Source organism: Callithrix jacchus, chromosome 16, assembly GCF_049354715.1.
Source record: "Callithrix jacchus isolate 240 chromosome 16, calJac240_pri, whole genome shotgun sequence".
Taxonomy (NCBI): Eukaryota; Metazoa; Chordata; class Mammalia; order Primates; family Cebidae; genus Callithrix; species Callithrix jacchus.
The window spans coordinates 74,320,719-74,342,824 of NC_133517.1; the positions used below are offsets into that span (position 1 = coordinate 74,320,719).

The 22,106-nt window shown below is 42.0% G+C and overlaps 1 protein-coding gene across 4 annotated transcripts in view; it reads left to right on the forward strand.

Annotated features, from left to right (window-relative positions):
- The first annotated feature begins 3,086 nt into the window (after nt 1-3,086).
- DERL1 (derlin 1) overlaps nt 3,087-22,106 on the forward strand; it is a 63,911-nt gene continuing 44,891 nt past the window's right edge. For all 4 annotated transcript variants that reach the window (XM_017965618.3, XM_078353261.1, XM_035277549.3 and 1 more), the window contains exons 1-3: nt 3,087-3,419; nt 15,640-15,751; nt 21,780-21,844. In XM_017965618.3, the coding sequence (XP_017821107.1) occupies nt 3,267-3,419; nt 15,640-15,751; nt 21,780-21,844 (330 nt within the window). In that variant the 5' untranslated portion in view covers nt 3,087-3,266. The remainder of the gene's footprint in view (nt 3,420-15,639; nt 15,752-21,779; nt 21,845-22,106) is intronic.

A 22,106-nucleotide genomic window follows, 5' to 3' on the forward strand; every position in this document is an offset into this window, starting at 1 on the left:
AGTTCTCATTGGTGAATATCCACTGTCATTTGGAAATAGCTTCTCTATCCTTAGGGTAGGACAATTTGCAGGCAGGCAAGTGCCCTTACTAATTAACTTTTTAAAAATTACAAAGTTATACATTTTTATAGTAAAACATTTCAAAAAGACAGCTAAGCAAAAAAGAGAATAGTAATAACATTGTTTCAAGTACTGGATACATATCTAGCTCATTTAAATCCTTATGACAATCCTATGAATTCAGTACTACCGTTACTCTTCTTTTCTGCATTTTACAGATAAACTGAAGGACAGAGGGGTTAAGTGATTTTTATACCATGATATTGCTAATAAGTGGTGTTGCCATAATTTTATTTATTTATTTATTATTTATTTAGTAGAGACAGGGCCTTGCTATATTGCTGAGGCTGGCCTCCAACTCCTGGGCCCAAGTGATCCTCCTGTCTCAACCTCCCAAACAGTGCTGGGATTACAGGAGTGAGCCCCCATCCCTGGCCTACCGTTGCTGTGATTTAAACTTTCGTGTTTCTAAAGCCTGAAGTTGAATCCCAGAGCATTCATTCTCTGAGAATTCTAGAGTACAACTTAGAAATAAACACTGCCAGATACTGGGTGTACGCTTTTCTTGTTCTTGTCTTTTTCTCATGCACGTGTACTTATGAGTTTATCACAGAAACTTTCCTTAGCCCTCCACCTAAGGGCTAAGCCAGATAGCCCCTGTTTTCTTTCATTGTACCTTGGGTATGAGTACATCCCGGCCTGCCTTGTTATTTTCTTAAGCATGAAGGAAACAGTCCAGATTAACATTTCTGGCAAGAGAGTACTAGTTTTCTGAAGGTTATCTGTAGTCATCAAATTCTGATTTAAAACTTTAATCAGTGGCAGGTCAGATAGCAAGATCTGACATTAATTTCAGCCCTTGAGGAGTGGGTACAAAACAATGGTGGTGGTAGCAGAGGGAAATAGAATAAACCTCAGGCAGTATCATCAAGTATTATATAACCGTCTAGCTTTTATTTTATATCAAAATTATCTTTTTGTAAGGCTGTATCAATTTATATTCCCGCCGGCTGTGTTCTTCATATATTTGCTATCCATTGGTCTCCAAATGTTGCATACCTTCATTGCACTGTGGAATATTTAATGCCTTTTGTTCTGCAAAAACTTTTTGTTTATTAACATCAAAGATGTGGTGCTGACAATATTCTCTAAAATTATAGAACGTTGGAAACTCTGCTGTCTGAAATTCTTTCCTTGTGAATGGAACATCCCATTCTTGTCCAGAGCATCTGAGCCATGCAGGTCAGTTTGACACAGGATTTTCAATCCAGGTACAGAGCTTTAGATAGAGTTTTCACACCTGACATTTCACAATTGTCTTAACTTTGAAATTTCCAAGGAAAGAGCCTCTAACTCAGGTATGATGTTAACCTGATGCTACACACCTCAGCTTTGCTTTGCTTTGAGCCTATCAAACACTGCTCCATTTAATTTTTACCCAAAATTCCTCCCATTCCCATAATCCAATGACACTTCTGCTTGATAAGAGGCGTTGAGGTTCCTCTGGAGGGCAGTCTGCCTTGCTGTAGCAAGTTAATAAATCTCACTTTGAGGCCGGGCGCGGTGGCTCAAGCCTGTAATCCCAGCACTTTGGGAGGCCGAGGCGGGTGAATCACGAGGTCCAGACATCGAGACCATCCTGGTCAACATGGTGAAACCCCGTCTCTACTAAAAATACAAAAAATTAGCTGGGCACGGTGGCGCGTGCCTGTAATCCCAGCTACTCAGGAGGCTGAGGCAGGAGAATTGCCTGAACCCAGGAGGCGGAGGTTGCGGTGAGCCGACGTGCCATTGTACTCCAGCCTGGGTAACAAGAGCGAAACTCCGTCTCAAAAATAATAAATAAATAAATAAATAAATAAATAAATAAATCTCGCTTTGTTGACTACGGGTTTGTTCCTGGTGGTCTTTACTGGAAGACTTTAGCAACCCTAAATTGTAAGCCATAAATCCAAAAACAACAGGAAACTACTTACTCAGTATCTTTTCTTTCTTTCCTTCCTTCCTTCCTTCTTTTTTTTTTTTTTTTTTTTTTTTTTTTTTTTTTTTGAGACGGAGTCTTGATTTTGTCCCCCACGGTTGGAGTGCAATGGTGTGATCTCGGCTCACTGCAACCTCCACCTCCCGGCTTCAGGCGATTCTCCTGTCTCAGCTTCCTGAGTAGATGGGATTACGGACGTCCGCCACTCCACCTGGCTAATTTTTGTATTTTTATTAGAGACGGGGTTTCATCGTGTTGGCCAGGATGATCTCGAACTCCTGATCTTAGGTGATCCGCCCGCCTCGGCCTCCCAAAGTGCTGGGATTACAGGCATGAGCCACCGCACCCGGCCAGTATCTTTTTTTAAAGATTCCTTTTTATACAAGATGGATTAGACAAGATGGATCATTTTGGCTTTCAGTCCCTCCAACATTCCAACCTAGTTACAGCGGCTGTTTTCTGTGCATGGACAACTCTTCCCCCAGATTTTGCCCGGCTGGCTCTGTTCATACCTAAAGTAGTCATTGTCCTCACACTGCCGCTCCCCCACCCCGTCACTCTACCTCATTATCTCATTTCATTTTTCTATTTTTCTAATCACTCCCTGAAATTATCTTACATCATTATCTATTTGTTTATAAATAATCCCCATGAGGATGTAAGATCAAGAGAGGGTACCACGATAGCGGTGACAGGCGCAGTCGTCTGTCACCCTGTGTTTAGAACTGTGCCCGACAAACACTTGTGGAATGAGTGAGCAGACGAAGAACTAGACTATTTGCCTTCATCCCCTTTAAATACTCTCCCAGAGGACCCAGCCGCGTTAAAACTCTGAGAACTTGTGAATGGCATTTGGCCTCGCCATTGGCTGGAGCTTTTGCCGTTGCTCCTGGCAACCACTGTTTCCCCACCAGTCTTGTCGCCCTACCTCGCTCCGCCCCAGGACACCTAGTTTCGGCCAGGCGCTAAAATCGGCGCTCGCCCTTTAAGCGGCGGGACTTCTGGTCACGTAGTCCGCGGCCGCCGGAAGGGGAAGTTTCGCCTCAGTAGGCTGCCTCGCTAGTCCGAATTCGGTGGCGCCACGTCTGCCCGTCCCCGCCTTCTGCATCGCGGCTTCTGCCCCTTCCACCTCGAGACCTAACAGTCGCGGAGCCGGCCGCGTCGTGAGGGGGTTGGCACGGGGAGTCGGGCGGCCGTGTGTATCTTGGCTACCTGTGGGTCGAAGATGTCGGACATCGGAGACTGGTTCAGGAGCATCCCCGCGATCACGCGCTATTGGTTCGCCGCCAGCGTCGCGGTGCCCTTGGTCAGCAAACTCGGCCTCATCAGCCCGGCCTACCTCGTCCTCTGGCCTGAAGCCTTCCTTTATCGCTTTCAGGTACTTACCGGAGACGGGGGGCGTGGAGACTACTGGCCCCAGGCGGCCCCGCGGCGGCGGAGCGTAGGCCGGCATTTTGCGGGAGCGCGGTGCCTGCTGGGATTTGTAGTGCGTCCGGCGCTGGCGGTTTAGAGCGGGGGTCCTTTGGGCAGGGGGAGGCTCGGGCCTGGAGCCGGGACCTGGATAGCTGGAGACGTGGACTTGACCTGGTGGGGAGGGTCTGACTTCTCCAGTATACTGAGTTTGTGCTTCTCGCTCTCCGCACTCAGTCAAGGAAGCAGTGAGAATAGTCGGTGGTAGTTGTCAATCTGTTGGACGCTGGCGATTAGGTTCGCCTGGAGCAGTGCCCTCTGACCTCCATCTGTCACCCACGTGGGTCGCCTGTGGGTGTCAACTTCACGAACTTCTAGCTGAGTTTCTTTCACGTGAATGGAGTTTTTTTTTTTTTTTCCTTATAGAAGTTATTTAAAGTCAGAGATAGAATGAGTGTATTTTTCTGCATTTCTCTCTAGCCCAAATTTAGTATCCCCAACGTAGTAATAGAATGTACGAAGGAATGGGCAAAGAGTAAATATGTCCAGAAATGGAAGGCCTTGTTATCATTTATTTTGTTTTGAGACGGAGTCTTGCCCTGTCATCAGGCTGGAGTGCAGTGGCGCAGTCTCTGCTCACTGCAACCTCCGCCTCCCAGGTTCAGGCAATTTCCCTGCTTCAGCCTCCCAAGTAGCTGGGATTACGGGCACGTGCCACTGCACCCAGCTAACTTTTTGTATTTTAGTAGAGACGGTGTTTCACCATGTTGCCAGGATGGTCTTCATCTTCTGACCTCGGGATCCACCCACCTCGGCCTCCCAAGGTGCTGGGATTACAGGCGTGAGCCACCGCTCCCGCCTGCCTTGTTATTTTCTTAAGCATGAGGGAAACAGTCCAGAGTAACATTTCTGGCAAGAGAGTGCTAGTTTTCTGAAGGTTATCTGTAGTCACCAAATTCTGATTTAAAACTTTAATCAGTGGCAGTCAGATAGCAATATCTGACATTAATTTCAGCCCTTTACTTGGCCTGTGGATAACATTCTCTTGTCATTCTCTCTTCACTGGGTATTAATTCTTGGTTTTCTTTGTTGGTTCCTTATCTTCCTGACTTATATGTTAGGATGTGCCTTGGGAATCAGTTATAGGACGTTTTCTGTAGACTCTCCCTAGCTTAAGGTGGTCTCATTCATTCAGCCTCAGGGCTTTACATACTTTCTATAAACTGGAGATTCTGAAATGTAAGTGTAAATATCTTCAGTCCAGATCTGTCTCCTGATTTCCAGATTTGTGCATCCAATGGTTACTAGAAATCACGACTTGGATGACTAAGAGTCGTCTTCAACTTAATGTGTCCCAAACTGAATCCCCTTTCCCCCTTTGCCTTAGGAGTGAATAGCAGCTCCATTATTAGAAGAGCCGAAGTTAGTTGTTGGAGTCATATTTTATTTTTCTTGTTTTTCCTCACACTACTCAATCTGTCAGCAAATCCTGTTGACTCTATTGGAGACATGTATCCAGAATACAGTCTCTTTTCATTCTCTGTTACCAGCCATTATCATTGCAGCCTGGTTCCTTTCAATCTTTTCTCTAGACAGCTAGAGTGATCCTTTTAAAACATTAATCACGTTATGAAAAACAACAACAACAACATAAATCAAGTCCTGTCATTTTCTCTGTCCAGAATCCTACCTTTTTTTTTTGTGACGGAGTCTTGCTCCGTCACCAGGCTGGAGTGCAGTGGTGTGATCTCGGCTCACTGCAACTTCTGCCTCCCGGGTTCAAGCGATTCTCCCGCTTCAGCCTCCCAAGTAGCTGGGACTATAGGCGTGCCCCAGCACACCTGGCTAATTTATGTATTTTTAGTAGAGACGGGGTTTCACCATGTTGGCCAGGATGGTCTTGATTTTTTTGACCTCTTGATCCACCCACCTTGGTCTCCCAAAGTGCTGGGATTACAGACGTGAGCCAATGCGTCTCCACCATGTCTTCTTAATGAGTAAAATCCAAGTCCTTTCTGTGGCTTGCAAGGCCTCCTGCTGCCTCTCTGACCTCATCTCCTACTACTCTCCAACTCGTGCCTTAGGCTCCACAGTGAGATCCTTGCTGTTACTTCAGTGCTTATCTGGACCTCTCCTCAGGGCCTTTACACATGTTGTTTCTCTGCCTGAGGAAGATAACTGTGGCTCACTTGTTTACCTCCTCACATTCTTCAGATCTCTGACCAAATGCCATCTTATTGACAAGGCCTTCTCTGATGGCCTTACATAAAATAGCCCCTCCTTCACGCCACTCCCTTATCCTTCAATTTCCTTGCTACATCTCACCCCTTGGTATTTATTAGTCTGCTTCCCCTCAGAGAATAAGGCTCCATGAAAGCTGCATCTTTGCCTTGTTCACCAATGTCCTTGTTACTTAGAATAGTGCCTGGCACATAGTAGGTGCTTATATATATTGGCTGACTGAAAAGGTTTCAGATCCTGTGAAGACATAGAGGCATGCAATTTAAGGGGTGTAATATTTGATAGGGTGTTCCACCCAGAAAGGCCTCAGAGAAGACATTTGAAGAAATTGGAATAGTGAGGAGCCAGCCAGCTTTGGGTAGATCTGGGTCTGGAGACAACCTTCCAGGAAGGACTAGTAAGTGACAGGCTCGGAGGTAGGAGCTGGAAACAGAAAGAAGACTGGGTTTCCAGCTGGTACAGGGTCAGCTGTAGGATGAGGATTAGTAGATGAAGGCAGGGAGAGAGCCAGGGCTGGGTGTGGTGAAGCTAAGATGGAAAGGTGGGTTAAAGCTAATTCATAGTTGGGTCTTGTAGGTCATGCTAAGAGGTTTGAACTTCATTTTGAGGGCACTAGGAAGTTTTGGAGCCTTGTGAACAAAGGACTGACAGATTGCCCCACCTACTCTGTGGAGTGGACTTTGTGTGTGTATGGAGGGGGTTGAAGGAGGAAGGGGTGGGTGATGAGATGAGAGAGATGAATCCAGTTAGGAGGGCAGAGAGATGGTGGTTTGATGGCTGTTAAGAGAGAGAAAAGGGCACAGACTTGGCAGAGGGGACAAGATTACAGCTAAATGGATCTAAAGAGTGAGCGGGTGAAGCAAGCAGGACTGAAAGATACTACTGTTTTCACAGGAGCAGCTGAGTGGATGGCAGGGCCCTTGACGGAGATGGGGAATGGTCGAGGATGCTTAGCTTGGGAGTGGGGGCTTGTATGGATGAAGAATTAGGTTTTGGCCATGCTAAGTCTTGAGATGCTTTTCAGGCCTCCGTGTGGAGAGGCCAAGGGAGCAGTTGGACATAAAAATATGATTCTGGGCTGGGTGCAGTGGCTCATGCCTATAATCCTAGCACTTTGGGAGGCTGAGGCGAGTGGATCATGAGGTCAGGAGTTCAAGACCAGCCTGGCCAATATGGTGAAACTTTGTCTCTACTGAAAATACAAAAATTAGCTGGGTGTGGTGGGGTGTACCTGCAATCCCAGCTACTCGGGAGGCTAAGACAGGAGAATCACTTGAACCCAGAAGGTGGAGATTGCAGTGAGCCGAGATCACGCCACTGCACTCTAGCCTGGGCAACAGAGCAAGACTCCGTCTCAAAAAAAAAAAAAAAATGATTCTGGAGGGCGGTTGGAATTGCATACTGTTCTGTTTATTTACTTTAATAAATCTTTGTTGGCTGAGTGAATGTTGTGTACTTTGTTCCTGGTGGCTTGTTGAGTAATGTGTGTTCGCAGGGAGCAATGGTGGCGTATTACTGTGTGAGAAGGACCTGGTCAAAACCGGCTGGTTGGCCCTCTGCAAAATCCTCACTTGTGTAGTTGTATTAGTGATGACACAATATATATAAGCACATTATAAAGCAGTAATGTAAATAAGCCTCTCTACCAGGCTGCGGGTGTATAATGTTAAAAGTGGTGAACTGATTAGAAGGAGTCACCGTTCTTGTCTCATCTTCCACAATTTTATCATCTTCCCTGTATTATTTCTTCTCAGCTTGTTATCCCCAGGCTGGGAGAAGCTGCCAGCAGGAAGCAGGACAGCGTACAAACTGCCCAGGTGTGAAAGACCAACAGCTGTACCTTGTCTTTTCTTCCTGTTACCACGATTCTCCCCGATTTTGGACACATTTAACTTTCAGACCCACCTGGAGGAACTCATTTGCAAATGAAGCAGTCAAGGAAAGGCTGCTGTGCAGGACAATGTGAGGTGTACTGTAGCAGAGTTCGTGCTAGAAAGCTCCTCTTTTCCTTAGAAAAGGAATCTTTGCAGCTTGTACAAATGGGGGCTGATTTAGAATTGTGTGCTTATGTTGGAAGTGACAAGTTATTTTTCCTCCTCAGCTATAGATTCCTTTGTGTAGCTTGTTGGTTTGGAACTCTGAGGTTTATGTTATTTCTTTAGTTTGGATAGGTTGAAGCAGGTGTGTGTTGAGATTTATTATATTGTCGTCTACAATTTTTCCCTATTCCGAGTCCCTCAGATTTATGTTCATCAATCAAACAGTTCACAATAATGAAATGTTTTCATATTAATCCTTGCTTAACTGCACGAGAGGTGGCAATTCCTGCTGCCTTTGTGCTTTTTGAGATCATACCTCCCAGGGCTGCCTGCCTGGCGGTACTGCTTCATTTCTTTGGTCAAAATAACATCACCCGTTACAGCTGCCCCGAGGCTATCTCGCCGAACTCCAGCAATCATCCTGAGATAAATATTTCCCCCATTTTCTAGACAACTTCAGTTTCAGTTTCTATTTTGTTGAGTCAAAGATCATTCTAAGCTCTCTTGTTTCACTCCTTTGCATAATATCTAGGAAAAAATAACTAAGTATGTAGCAAAACATTTTTGAAAGTGATTTCTTCCAAATCAATCATAGCAAATGATTTTTCCTTTTCTATCAGAGCAGAAAGTCTGTAAGATTTCAAGTAGTTGAATCATGGGCTCAGCCCTGGCTCAGCCCCCTGCTAGTTGTGTACTCTTAGGCAAGTTATTTATCCTGTCTGAGCCTCAATTTCTTTAGGATCTGAGGATAATATAATAGCCTATTAACTTTGTTCTAAGACACCATCGATTATATGATGCCCCATCAATTTAATGCAACCTTTTTTTGGGGGGGCAGGGGAGTAGAAATTACATTAAACAAGTATATTGATTGTGAGACACTCTAGTTTCAGAAACACAGGAATGAGTAACTTCAAATCCAGGAAATACATTATCTACTTCTCGCCTCTAGTATATAGAACACATAGAAAAATATTTGTAATTCCCAGTAAATAGCCTGATACATAGGCTATTCAAAAATAGTTACCTCTTGTGTAGTTGGTATGGGAAAAAAATAGTTGCCAATTTTTATTTATCAGCCAATACTTTGTACCATATTGCCTTCTCTCCTGGACAGTAAGATTCTAATTTTAATTAGTAATTTAAATTGAAATGTAACTGCTGTATGATTATTCTGCTTTGTCTCCTTAAAAGCATCCTGACTTGCAGTGGGAAGATGTGAACTCTCAATTTCTCTAGTTTGTTTCCAGGAATAAGAAATGGGTACCAACCAATTCTGCGATTCAGCCTGGTACTTACATTTGCCGAGCTTTTGCTTATAGTATCACATTTAACCTGATGACAGCAACCTTAGCAGACTGATTTAAGGGTGTATTGGGGAAGAGAGAGATTTCAACATAGCAGGGAGGAGAATGAACTTGGACTACAGGCTGAGCATAGAAGTTCTTTTTTTTTTGATACAGAGTCTTGCTCTGTTGCCAGGCTGGAGTGCAGTGGAACAGTTTCCACTCACTGCAACCCCTGCCTCCCAGGCTCAGGTGATTCTCCTGCCTCAGCCTCCTGAGTAGCTTGGATTACAGGCACCCACCACCACACCCGGCTAATTTTTGTATTTTTATTAGTGACAGGGTTTCACCATGTTGGCCAGGCTGGTCTCGAACTCCTGACCTCAAGTGATCCACCTGCCTCGGCCTCTCAAAAGTGCTGGTGTTACAGGCGTGAGCCACTATGCCCGGCTGCATAGAAGTTCTGTATACACCAAGGTTTGGCTATAGACCTCTAGTGGCAAGTGTCTTGGTACATACAGTTTAAAATCTTTCCTTGGTAGTCCTGTCCACGTTAAACAGTTCTGTAGTCTATAATAATGTTGCCCATTAGATTGTGGCTTTTTAAAAAACTTTTTATTGAGTTACAGTATACAAGCAGGAAAGTATATGTGTAATACGTTTATAGCTTGAGTTTTTAAAAATTCAAAACACGTATATAGCCAGCATTTCAAATCCCTAAAGCCTTTCTTCTGCTTCCTTCTGTTCACTGTCCTCTGTAAGGGTAACCATGCTCCTGACTTTTATTACCATCAATTGCTTTTGCCAATTTTTATACTTTCTTTAGATGGAATTATAAAGTATGTACTCTTGTGTCTAGCTGCTTTTATCAACATTATGTTTGAGTCACCCATATTGTTGCATGTGGTTATAGATTGCTCACGATGGGACCATACTGCAATTAAATTACTCATTCAGCTATTAAGGGACCTTTTGGGCAGTTTCCAGTTTAGCTATTAAGAATATTGCTGCTATGAACATTCTAGTATATGTCTTGGTGAACATATGTACTTCTTGGTGAGTATAAATAGTAATTTCTGTTGCCTATATACTTAAGAGCAGATTTGATGGCTTCCTTTTGCTCTTTTAAAAGATGAAGTGCCTTTCATTTGTTTAAATGAATGGAAGGGGCCTTTTCTTGCCTACGCATTGTGTCCCCACCCTGCAAAAAAGGCCACAGTTTGCTAAACCAGCATTTGTCACACAGATGCTCATCATCTTTCTTGCTTGGTGACTGATACATACTTAAGTCCAAATCAAGCGATTCTTATTTCAGACAAGTATTCACTTTTCATACTTAAAAATTAAAAAAAAAACCCTTCTAGACTCTGAATGGTATTTGTAATTATGACAGTAGCAGATTTGTTTAGGAGATTTAGTTAAAGGATGGCTGCAACCCATACTCTCAAGTTATTGGACTCATAACTGAGGAACAATGTCTTATGTCTTCTTGAAGAGTGTATATATCAGTGAACACGTGGGCTACATGTCCTTATTAAGTGAGGAACTCTGGGCAGATTACCAGAACTCCAGTTAGGGCCCAACTTTCCCCCTGAAAAAACTGGGATCATTATAAGTCTGGCCTTGGGATTGCTGTGGAGTTAAAATGAGATACTCCCTGCTCCCCTGTGAGTCCTCTCAGTGCGAGGCAGGCAGTCCTCTGTCTAAAGTCATAGCTCTTTGTGCCGCACTTGGCTGCCTCTTAGGCTTTCCAGGGTTGAAAATGGGTCTCTACTCCTGGCACTGAACAGAAAGCCAATTTTCTTCTCCTTACTATTTACATACTTCCTCAGGTAGAGGAAAAAATGATTTAGTTGGATACTTAAAATGGTGATTTCAGAAATATGTTATGCTGTATCCTTCTAAAGAGATAAGATGTCTTCTGGTGTTTTCAGATTATAATTTTAAAGTAATACAAAAATAGTATTAAGTCTTTTAGATCAATGGAAGCAAGTGTAACTCAAGGGTAAGCTTAATGAACAGGGAAAAGAAGTGAGGTATTTTGACAGACACTGATATTCAAAGAACAGGTGCAAGCAGTGACTAAAAATAGCCTTGTGTCATCAGCATTAGAGAAAATGTAGTCAGACAAAAATGAGGTTTTTTTTCCAAAATCAGGCCTTGAGCACCTTATAGGAATATGGGGGTAGTTGAAATATGAATTTATAAAACCAGTTAGCGAGTGTTTCCTAAAGATTGTGATAATACAGTTAACACACCCACACATATTAATTCTTTTTACAAAGCATCTTTTTTTATCCACTCTCTTAATTCCATCCTTTTACACATCCTGTAAGATAAGGAAGGCAGAAGTCATAGGATAATGTCATTGGGTGGATAAAGAAGCCAACTCAAAGGTCCATGCTTCTCCAAGGTTCCAGGGCTACTTAGGAGGGTTGGCTTCTGGTCTTTACTCTCAGGGCTTTTCTTAAGCACAGACAATGAATTGTACTCTCAGTCCATTTCAGGATTATACAAGTGTAGTAGTAGTGAAAACTTACACTCATTGGAATTGTACCTCATAGTACTGACGTCACTTGTGGGAGGGATTGTAAAAATAGGGGCTTAGTAGCACAAACTTCGGAGTCAGACTGGGATAAAATTCTAGCTCTACCACTTACTAGCTGATACTTAACCTTTTCTCATCTTATTTCCTCATCTGTAAAATACATCTCCTGAATCAGTGCATGTAAATAAGCTGAGTAGCACACTAATTTATTGATTTCTTTAAAAAAAACATTAACTATGGAAATTGAGGCTCAGAAGTGGTGACTCATAAGCAAAAACTTAACCACAGGCCTTCTCAAATCACCTCCAGCTCTCTTTCCATTAAACTATCCTGTTTCTGTGATAAAGTTGTGAAAAAAACAGATTTTAACCTATTTTATTTTTCTGGTTTAATACAAGTTTCTTGGAAAGTCACTTTTTAGGTATGTACAGTGCCTTTTCCTCTACAAGGAATTAAGCTCTGAGGGTTACATTCCTATGCTGGGAGAATGTAACTGGCCAGTCTGTATGTGGCCAGTCCCTGTAACTGATGTCCCCCATTCCAGCCACACTCAAATTGTTAGCAGTACCCATTCAGTTGTTGTGCTCTTGCAATTCTTGGGGCCTTTGTAACAAGTCCACATGTCCCCTCCCTTGTGCCAGCTCTTCCTTCTTTTGACAGCCTCCCCCACTACTATGAGAAATTCAGGGACCATGTCTTTTGTGCTTGGTACATGCTAGTGCGCAATGAGATAGATGCATAGCTCTCATTCCAAAGGCCAGCATTTCCAAAAGTTTAGGAAGGCCATCTACTCCATCACTATTTAGCATTGTTCTGGTTGGGGTGCTAGCCAGTGAATTAGACATGAATTGAAATAAGATACGAAAGTTTCTTTATAGTGATGGTTGTATGCTTGGGAATCCCAAGAAGCTCAGTTTCTTTCCTTCCTTCCTTCCTTCCTTCCTTCCTTCCTTCCTTCCTTCCTTCCTTCCTTCCTTCCCTCCCTCCCTCCCTCCCTCCCTCCCTCCCTCCCTCCCTCCCTCCCTCCCTCCCTCCTTCCTTCCTTCCTTCCTTCCTTCCTTCCTTCCTTCCTTCCTTCCTTCCTTCCTTCTCTCCTTCTCTCTTCCTTTCCCTCCCTCCCTTCCTTTCTTTCTGAGTTTCCTTCTGAGTTTCACTCTTGTTGCCTAGGCTGGAGTGCAATGGTGTGATCTTGGCTCACCACAACCTCCACCTCCCAAATTCAAGCAATTCTCCTGCCTCAGCCTCCCAAGTAGCTAGGGTTACAGGCATGAGCCACCACACCCAGCCAATTTTGTGTTTTTAGTAGAGATGGGGTTTCTCCATATTGGTCAGGCTGGTCTTGAACTCTGATCTCAGGTGACCCGCCCATCTACGCCTCCCAAAGTGCTGGAATTATGGGCATGAGCCACCACGCCTGGCAGAAGCTCAGTTTTCAATGTTGCAGGCAGTAAGATACTCAGCTTTCATAAATAGGTATAAAAAGAAAGAGCTTTGTAGACAACTCTAAAAGCTACGAAAGACTTCTTGGCTGGGAATTATATCAGTATCACATTGATATAATAAAGTATTGGTTCTAATTCATTTAGAGAAATAAAATATTGAGACTAACCAAGAAAATTGTGACAATTGTCGAAGAAAATAAGGGGGGGATATTATTTAACTATTTCACTTTACCAGATATTAAAATATAGCAGGAGTAGAAATTAGGCTAGGCACAGTGGCTCATGCCTATAATTCCAGCACTTTGGGAGGCTGAGGTGGGAGGATCACTTGAAGCTGGTAGTTTGAGACCAACGTGGACAACATAGGGAGAGCTCATCTCAAAAAAAAAAAAAAAAAATTACCAGGTGTGATGGTACATGCCTGTAGTCCTAGCCACTTGGGAGGCTGAGTCCAGAGACTTGCTTGAACCCAGGAATTTGAGGTTACAGTGAGCTGTGATCACTACACTGCACTCCAGTCTGAGCAACAGACTGATACCTTGTCTCAGAAAAAGAGAAAAAGAAAAAGAAAAAAACCCCACAGAAATTAAAATAACTTGATATTGGCATAGGAATCAATTCCAAACAGAATGGCGTTAAAGTAGACCTTAATATAAAGGAAAAAATGTGAGTTACTCTGTAAATGGGGTTGGGAAAATGGAGTGACCATTTAGAAAAACAGTTGAATCTCTTCCTCATTCCTTGGATGCACCTTGAAAGTGCTGAAATAAAACCATGAGCATTTACATTCTTGGAGCAAAGAGACTTTCCAAACATAATATATCATGGGTACATTTGCCTACATTTAATTAAATCTTTGTATGTCAAAATACAGCAAAAATATCATGAAAGTCTAATGACAGATCAGAAAACGCTTGAGAAAGAAATTTCATAATGTTTGAAGAAATGCAGCTAGGTGTGAGGGCTCATGCCTGTAATTCCAGCACTTTGGGAGGCCGGGATGGGTGGATTGTTTGAGCTCAGGAGTTCGAGACCAGCCTAGGCAACATCATGGGACTCTGTCTCTACAAAAAATACAAAAATTAGCTAGGTGTGGTGGTGTATGCTGGTAGTCCCAGCTACTCGGGAGGCTGAGGTGGGAGAATTACCTGAGCCCGGGAGGTGGAGGTTGCAGTGAGCTAAGATTATGTCCCTGCCCTCCAGCCTGGGCATCAGATTCTATCTTGGGGCAACAAAAAAAAAAAATGTAAATCCAGAAGAAAAAATGAATATAGGAGATGCTCAGGTTTTTAAAACCTGAAAAGGTGCTTGACTTTTCATAATGCAAATAAAAATTAGTTTTCAGATAATACACTAAATGGTGAGAGTATGGAGAGAAGACAGCCATTCTTCTGCTTTTTAGGAGGAAGTATAAATTGAACAAACATTTTTGTAGGCATTTGGCAGTATCTACCAAAATAAATGCTATGTCTGTTGCTCTAGCAGATTTATTGACAGGAACTTATTCTGTATATACACATACAAAGAGGACATAGAAGAATATTCATTGTGTCATTATAACAGTTTAAACAAAAGTTTAGACTTTCACATAAAAGGAGTACTATGAAGCCAATAAAAATATTTTGTTGAGATTGAACCAAGTATAAAATAGTGAGTAGAATAAAGAAGAATGAATAATAGTAACGCATATTTCTTAGAGGAAATACAAGACATTGATCAGCTGTTGTTGGAAAGGGAACGGGAGACTGGAGGTTGGGAGTGATGTTTACTTATTACTTTATTTTATTTTATTTTTTGACATGGAGTTTCACTCTTGCTGCCCGGCTGGAGTGCAGTGGCGTGGTCTTGGCTCACTGCAACCTCCACCTCCTGTGTTCAAGGGATTCTCCTGCTTCAGCCTCCAAGTAGCTGAGATTACAGGTGCCTGCCACCACGGACCTGGCTAATTTTTTGTAATTTTAGTAGAGATGGGGTTTTAACCATGTTGGCCAGGCTGGTCTTGAACTCCTGACCTTAGGTGATCTGCCCATCCCGACCTCCCAAAGTGCTGGGATTGCAAGCATGAGCCACCATGCCTGGCCTACTTGTTACTTTAGACCCTTATTCTTTTTTTTTTTTTTTTTTTCTGGTTGGGGGGAAATATTTTTAAAGAAAAAGTATCCCTGTTGCCTATTTAGTGCATTGGTTTGAATAAAAAAATTGTTATTTTACTTCTACCTTTGAATGTGGCATTTTTGGACAAGGTTTGTCATTCCAGAATATTCTTTCCCTAAATAGAGGCATTACTGTATTGTCGAAAATTAGGCCTTTGTAATTTATTTTTGATGCTTAGTTGGTTGCCTGATCTCAGTAAAGACTAACCATGTACTCATATAGTATTGATTTTGTTTCAACTTGTTTAGAAGTATTTGTTGCTTATTTTATGATGTTGCTTTATTCCACTGATTTACAAATTGGTGTGATTGTAATTGGTATGAACACTTTTCTTCAGTTGTCTTTTTGAATTGTGTTGGTAGTGTCACTCCAACACATTGAGGAGCATGCTTTGCAGGGGTTAATTTTGTTTAGTTAAAAGGAAAAAAAAAACCAGGCTTACAGAAACTAATAGCTGTGTTTATTTTGATCTGGACAGGTTTGGAGGCCAATTACTGCCACCTTTTATTTCCCTGTGGGTCCAGGAACTGGATTTCTTTATTTGGTCAATTTATATTTCTTATATCAGTATTCTACACGACTTGAAACAGGTATGATACCCATAGTTATTGATAAGTATTGTTTCTTTCTAATTTACTAATCCATGTGTTTACTTTGGAGAGATTTGGAGGGCAGTTAGCATTATGAAATGAAATTACCTAAGGATAATAAATGCTCAGTGACTGTGCCTGGACTGTACTAGGCATGTAAATTATTTGATTTTTTTTTTTTTTTTGAGACAGAGTCTTACTCTGTTGCCAGGCTGGAGTGCAGTGGTGCAATCTTGGCTCACTGCGACCTCTACCTCCTGGGTTCAAGTAATTCTGCTGCCTCAGCCTCCTGAGTAGCTGGGATTACAGGCTAGTGCCACTACGCCCTGCTAATTTTTGTATTTTTAGTAGAGACAGGGTTTCACCATGTTGGCCAGGATGTTCTCGATCTCTTGACCTTGTAATCCATCCACCTCGGTCTCCCAAAGTGCTGGAATTACACATGTGAGCCACCCTGCCCGGCCGATGATTCGATTTTTAATCCTCACAACATCCTGAGGTATAAGTAGCAGTGTTACCATTTTATAGATGCAGCAGATCAGAGGCTGACGTGTCTTGCCCATCTCCTTAGTGGCTGAGCTGTGTGCCTGTCATAAATTTTGGTGGTCTCACTCATTTCTTTCACAGCAGTCCTTGTCCTTCAGTGCAAAATTGGGCTGCAGTATATATGCCTCCTAGATTGGGGTTGAACACGAATTTATGTAATTAAAAGCCTGATTTGTTCTCTGATTGAAAAACTCAACTCTAACATACAGTATATAGCCAAGATTTAATAATATGTGGTAGTTTGTCAGGTATGAGTATCTATGTAATTTTTTTTTTTGAAGCAGTCTTGCTCTGTCACCCAGGCTGGAGTGCAGTAGTGCTATTTTAGTTTACTGAAGCCTCTGCCTCAAGGGTTCAAGCAATTCTCTGCCTCAGCTTTCTGAATAGCTGAGATTACAGGCACCTGCCACCTTGCCTGGCTAATTTTTGTATTTTTAGTAGAGATGGGGTTTCACCCTGTTGGCCAAGCTGATCTCAAACTCCTGACCTCAAGTGATCTGCCTGCCTCAGCCTCCCAAAGTGCTGTGATTATAGGTGTGAGCCACTGTGTCTAGCCAACGTATATAATGTTATGGATACCTTCTAAAAATCTTTTCTTAAAAGTGTCTTAATGAATTGTCATTTATTTCCTACAATACCTTACATGCTGTTCTGAGTGCTTATACTAAAGAAACATTACATGAATATACTGTGTTAAAATTTATATATACTGTGTTAAAATGGATATAATTTTGTTAAATTGAAATGATTTTGAAAAGGTTGACTGACTTCAGAGACTTTGTAAACCTGCAGGCTGTTAGCTCAGGGTAGAGAACTCTGAACTACCCTTAAATGGAAGTCAGTGCTCATATTGTTGAGAATTGTGAATCAGGCTCATCACTGCAAATAAATAGTAGGATAGGTATTTTGGTTCTTTTTGAAAATAAATAAATTGTGTTAATACAAAGTGTAAGGTTACAGACTATTATATTACTATTGGGAGGAACCGATTTTAGTTTCCTGAGTTTTATCAAAAGATGAATAGAAGATTCAAGGAAGTGAAGTAACTTGGCAGAAGTGAAACTGACAGCTAGGCCTCTCACCTCCATATCAGGGGTTTGATCTTTAAATCTACCAGAATATTTGATTTTTATTCTCCTTTGTTCCGGTTGGACCCGTTATGATACTGAGTATTTAGCATTCTACGTTTCTGGTATAGCTTAATTGAAGATTAAGTTATTAGAGTAATTTTTTTTTGCTGTGTCACCCAGGCTGGAGTGTAGTGGTATAGTCATGGCTCCCTGAAGCCTTGAATGCCTGGGTTCAAGTGATCCTGCCACCTTGGCCTCCTGAGCAGCTCTGAGTGTAGGTATAGACCACCACACCTGGCTGATTTTTATATTTTTTGTAGAGATGGGGTTTCACCATGTTACCTAAACTGGTCTTGAACTCCTGGACTTGAGAGATCTCCCCACCTTTACCTCCCAAAGTGCTGGGATTACAGGCGTGAGGCACTGTGCCCAGCTGGAGTAATTTTTTTATATTGATAGTAAATGTTATATCAATAGTAAAATAGATTAAGTATGGATGATCTATGATCAGTTATTTAAAATTTTACTCTGGGAAATTTTCAAACATGCAGAAGTGGAGGGAAAAGTCAATGCACCCTTTTTATTAAGACCAAGTTCACATAACATAAAATTCATCATTTTAACCATTTTAAGGTGTACAATTCAGTGGTCTTTAGTATATTCACAATATTATGCAGTCATCACCACAGTCTAATTCCAGAACATTTTCATCACCCCCTAAAAAGCCGAAGCAGTCACTCTTCACCCCCTCTTTCCCTCCTCCCAGCCTCTGGCAACCACTAATCTACTTTACATGTATCTGGATTTACCTATTCAGGACATTTCATATGTCCTTTGGTGACTGGCGTCTTTCACTTAGCACAGTGTTTTTAAGGTTCATCCATGTCATAGTGTGTGACAGAATGAACCCTCCCTAACCATCTAACGGTTATCACCTCACATAGTGATCTGATAGGCAGTCTTGTTTTATCTGTATCTATGGCTGTCCTCTGCCCCTGATTATCTGAAGCAAAATGCCAGATCATTTATAAATACTTCAGAATTTAGCTCTGAACTGTAAGGACTTAAAAAATAATTCTAATGTTGTTATTAAACCTAAATTGCAATAATTCCATGACCTTTTTTTTTTTTTTTGAGATACAGTTTCACTTTGTCACCCAGGCTGGAATGCAGTGGCATGGTCTCGGTTCACTGTAGCCTCTGCCTCCTGGGTTCAAGCGATTCTCATGCCTCAGCCTCCTGAGTAGCTGGATTACAGGTGTGCACCACCATGCTTGGCTAATTTTTGTATTTTTGGTAGAGGTGGCCTTTGCCCATGTTGGCCAGGCTGGTCTCGAATTCCTGACATTAAGCGATCCACCTGCCTTGAGTTCCCAAAGTGCAGGGATTGCAGGTGTGAACCACCGCGCCTGGCCAATGGCCACTTTTTATTTTTGTCTGCTTGTGCGTATTTAAAGTCTTTGAATCTGTTTACCCATCCCTATTACCTAGTCAGGTAATAAATTGTAACGTTACTCTCCCTGACTACCAATTTAGGACAAATTTGTGGGATTATTAGGTCACTGGTCTCTTTTATTTGCTTTGATTCTTATAAATTGCCCCCTCATTCCCTACTCACCAACTATAGGGCATTTTGAAATGCTTGAGCTGAGAGGCATTTTTTTTAACAGCTTTATTGAGATATACTTCACATACCATACAATGTGCCCATTTAAAATACGCACAATTCATTGGTTTTTAGTATATTGACAGAGTTGCACAGTCATTATCACACTCATTTTTATAATTTTTCACCACCCCCCAAAAAAACCCTGCCATTAGCAACCCCTCTCCCTTTTCATTTAATCCCATCCTCCCCCAGATGCCTTAGGAAACCACTGATTATTACTATTATTTTTTTGAGACAGAGTCTCACTCTGTCACCCAGGCAGGAGTGCAGTGGTGCTATCTTGGTTCACTGCAACCTCTGCATCCCAGGTTCAAGCAATTCTCATGCCTCAGTCTCCTGAGTAGCTGGGACTACAGGCGTATACCACCACACTCAGCCAATTTTTGTATTTTTAGTAGACAGGGTTTCACCATGTTGGCCAGGCTGGTCTCAAACTCCTGACCTCAAGTGATTTGCCCACCTCAGCTACCCAAAGTGCTGGTATTATAGGTGTGAGCCACTGTACCCAGCTAAAACCACTGATCTTATTACCTCTTTAGATTTGCCTGTTCTGGGTATTTCTTAAAACAAAATCATACGGTATGTTGTATTTTGTGACCTAACGTCTTTTACATAACATAATGTTTTCAAGATTCTTTCATATAGCATGTGTCAGTACTTCATTCTGTTTTTCTTTTTTCCCCGCTCTGACTTTCTTTTAACAGCATTCATTCTGTTTTATTGCCAAGTAAGAGTTCATTGTATGGATATACCTCTTTTTTAATTTATTCAGTCATCAGTTGATAGACATTTGACTTGGTTTCATTTTTTGACCATTATGAATAATAGCTGCTATAAATGTGTAGAGAGGAACTTTTGAGATCATTCTATTTAACGCCCTTATTTCATAGATAAGAAAACAGTGATCTGGAGTGGTGGTGACATGTCCCAAAAGTCGCAAAGCTCTTTGAATTAACGGAGCTAGGACTGGAACCCAGGTTCACTTGGTTTTCTCTCAACCACAAAGCTTTAAGTTAACGTCTTAACAAAATGTTTGCCACCTGCATCTTTTCCTGCCTGGCTAAATTGTTAGGTATATAGCAGAGTTGGCTTATTTATGAGGTTTCTGATTTGAACTGGAAGACTGTAATTTGAAACCAGTTAATTTGTAAATTCTCAGTTGCAAGCATGCCAGATAATATAGTACCATATTTATATGATTACAATATTTTAAGTACTCAGTCTAAAGACTCCTTAGGAATCAGACAGCCAAAGCCACATCAAAGGAAGCACAGCTGTTATTAAAATTGAGAAATTGTGTTAGAATTTCAGCTCTGATTCATCATTGTGATCCTCTAGCATTAGGTCTGCTTAACACTGGCCAAAGTGTGCTTCAGGGTATCAAGGGAGAAATAAAGGAGAGGAAAAGACATTTTTGTTGGAAACTTATTTTCTTTTAGATATATCTTTTTGCCTCATTGACACGTGTTGGGTTTCTTTTTTTTAAACTGACTAGCTATGGCATGTAACTGTGAGGGATGTGAAGCAGGGAGGGAAAGCAACTTTCAAGCTAGAGTGATCGTACAGTCATTTCTGTTTCTTTTTTCGCTTCTCTTAAAGTCTCGTAACTGAAGGCATTAGGAAGCATGCTTGTCACAGAGCTAGGACCAGCCTGGCCAATATGGTGAAACCCCTCTCTACTAAAAATACAAAAATTAGCTGGGTGTGGTGGTGGACACCTGTAATCCCAGCTACTTGGGAGGCTGAGGCAGGAGAATTGCTTGTACCTGGGAGGCGGAGGTTGCAGTGAGCAGAGATTGTGCCACTGCACTCCAGCCTGGGTAACAGAGTGGTACTCTGTCTCAAAAAGATAAAGAAAAAAAGAGAGAGCTAGGCCATTGTTGATTATTCTGCCCAGTAAGGCATATGGGGCAGTGACAAGAGCACTGTGCTAGTAATTAGATGTCACTCTGCTTCTAACAAGCTCTGTGACTTTGGTCATGTGACCTTAACTCCTCATGTGTAAGAAGTGGGTCATAGGTCTTTCCATTCTCCCTGCCAGAGATGCAGTATGAGGGCTGAGTCAGAGGCTATGGCAAGGTTTGGCTGATGCTTTATTCCCTACGTCCCCCACATTGTTTTCTCTTGGTAGACTGTAAGGCCCTGGAAGACAGAGACTTTCTTTTCTTTATCTAAGGCCAGTGTGGGACAGGTGGCGTGTGTGTGTATGTGTGTTTCTAATGATAATGGTAAGTACCTCCCAGCATAGCTATGCTGGAGGAGATGCAACAGGAGACAAAAGAGGTTCCTCCTCCAACAGGGCTTATGGTCTAGTGGGGGAGGCCAGGGATCAGGCATGTAGTCCCAAATGCAGCCATCAGATCATGGTGAGAGCCAAGAAGGAAAGGCTGATGGGCTGGGAGGGAGCTTGGGGGGCCTCACTGGTCTTCGGGATGCAGGACTCATAGCTGCAGAATTGACTGTACTTCCTCTGGGTCTGTTTTAGCCTGTGGTCATCAGATCATGTCACTTACTGGAATTCAATTAGGAGAGCACAGAGGAGCCTTACTCAGGTGACTTTGATTCAGGGCTTTATTGAGGACATTGTTTAGATATTTAAAAAAATTCTCTTTTCTAGAGATGAGTGATTTTTAAAATGTTCTCATTTTGACTTTTTCTATAACTTTTTGAAGTGTTTCTCTTCATAGATGTTACTTTGTTCTGAAATTCTGAACCATGACATTTGGCTTGTTTTTGTTTCCAGGAGCTTTTGATGGGAGGCCAGCAGACTATTTATTCATGCTCCTCTTTAACTGGATTTGCATCGTGGTATCCTTCAATCTGTGATTTGGGGCCAGAAATAAACCAGTTTTTTCCAGGTTTGGGGAAATAGATCATATTCTATAAAAATTTCAAATTATAGTATTTGCATTTTTGTTGAGTGCAGTTAATAAGAATAATAAAAGTTTTTTTTTTTTTAAACTGTAGTAAATCATATAGCCCTTGAGTGATGCTCTTAGCTGTTGCCTTTGTGCATTTTTTTCCTCCTTTGGTTGGGTAGTTTTATGACTGTTCCCTCTTTTTGTTCCCA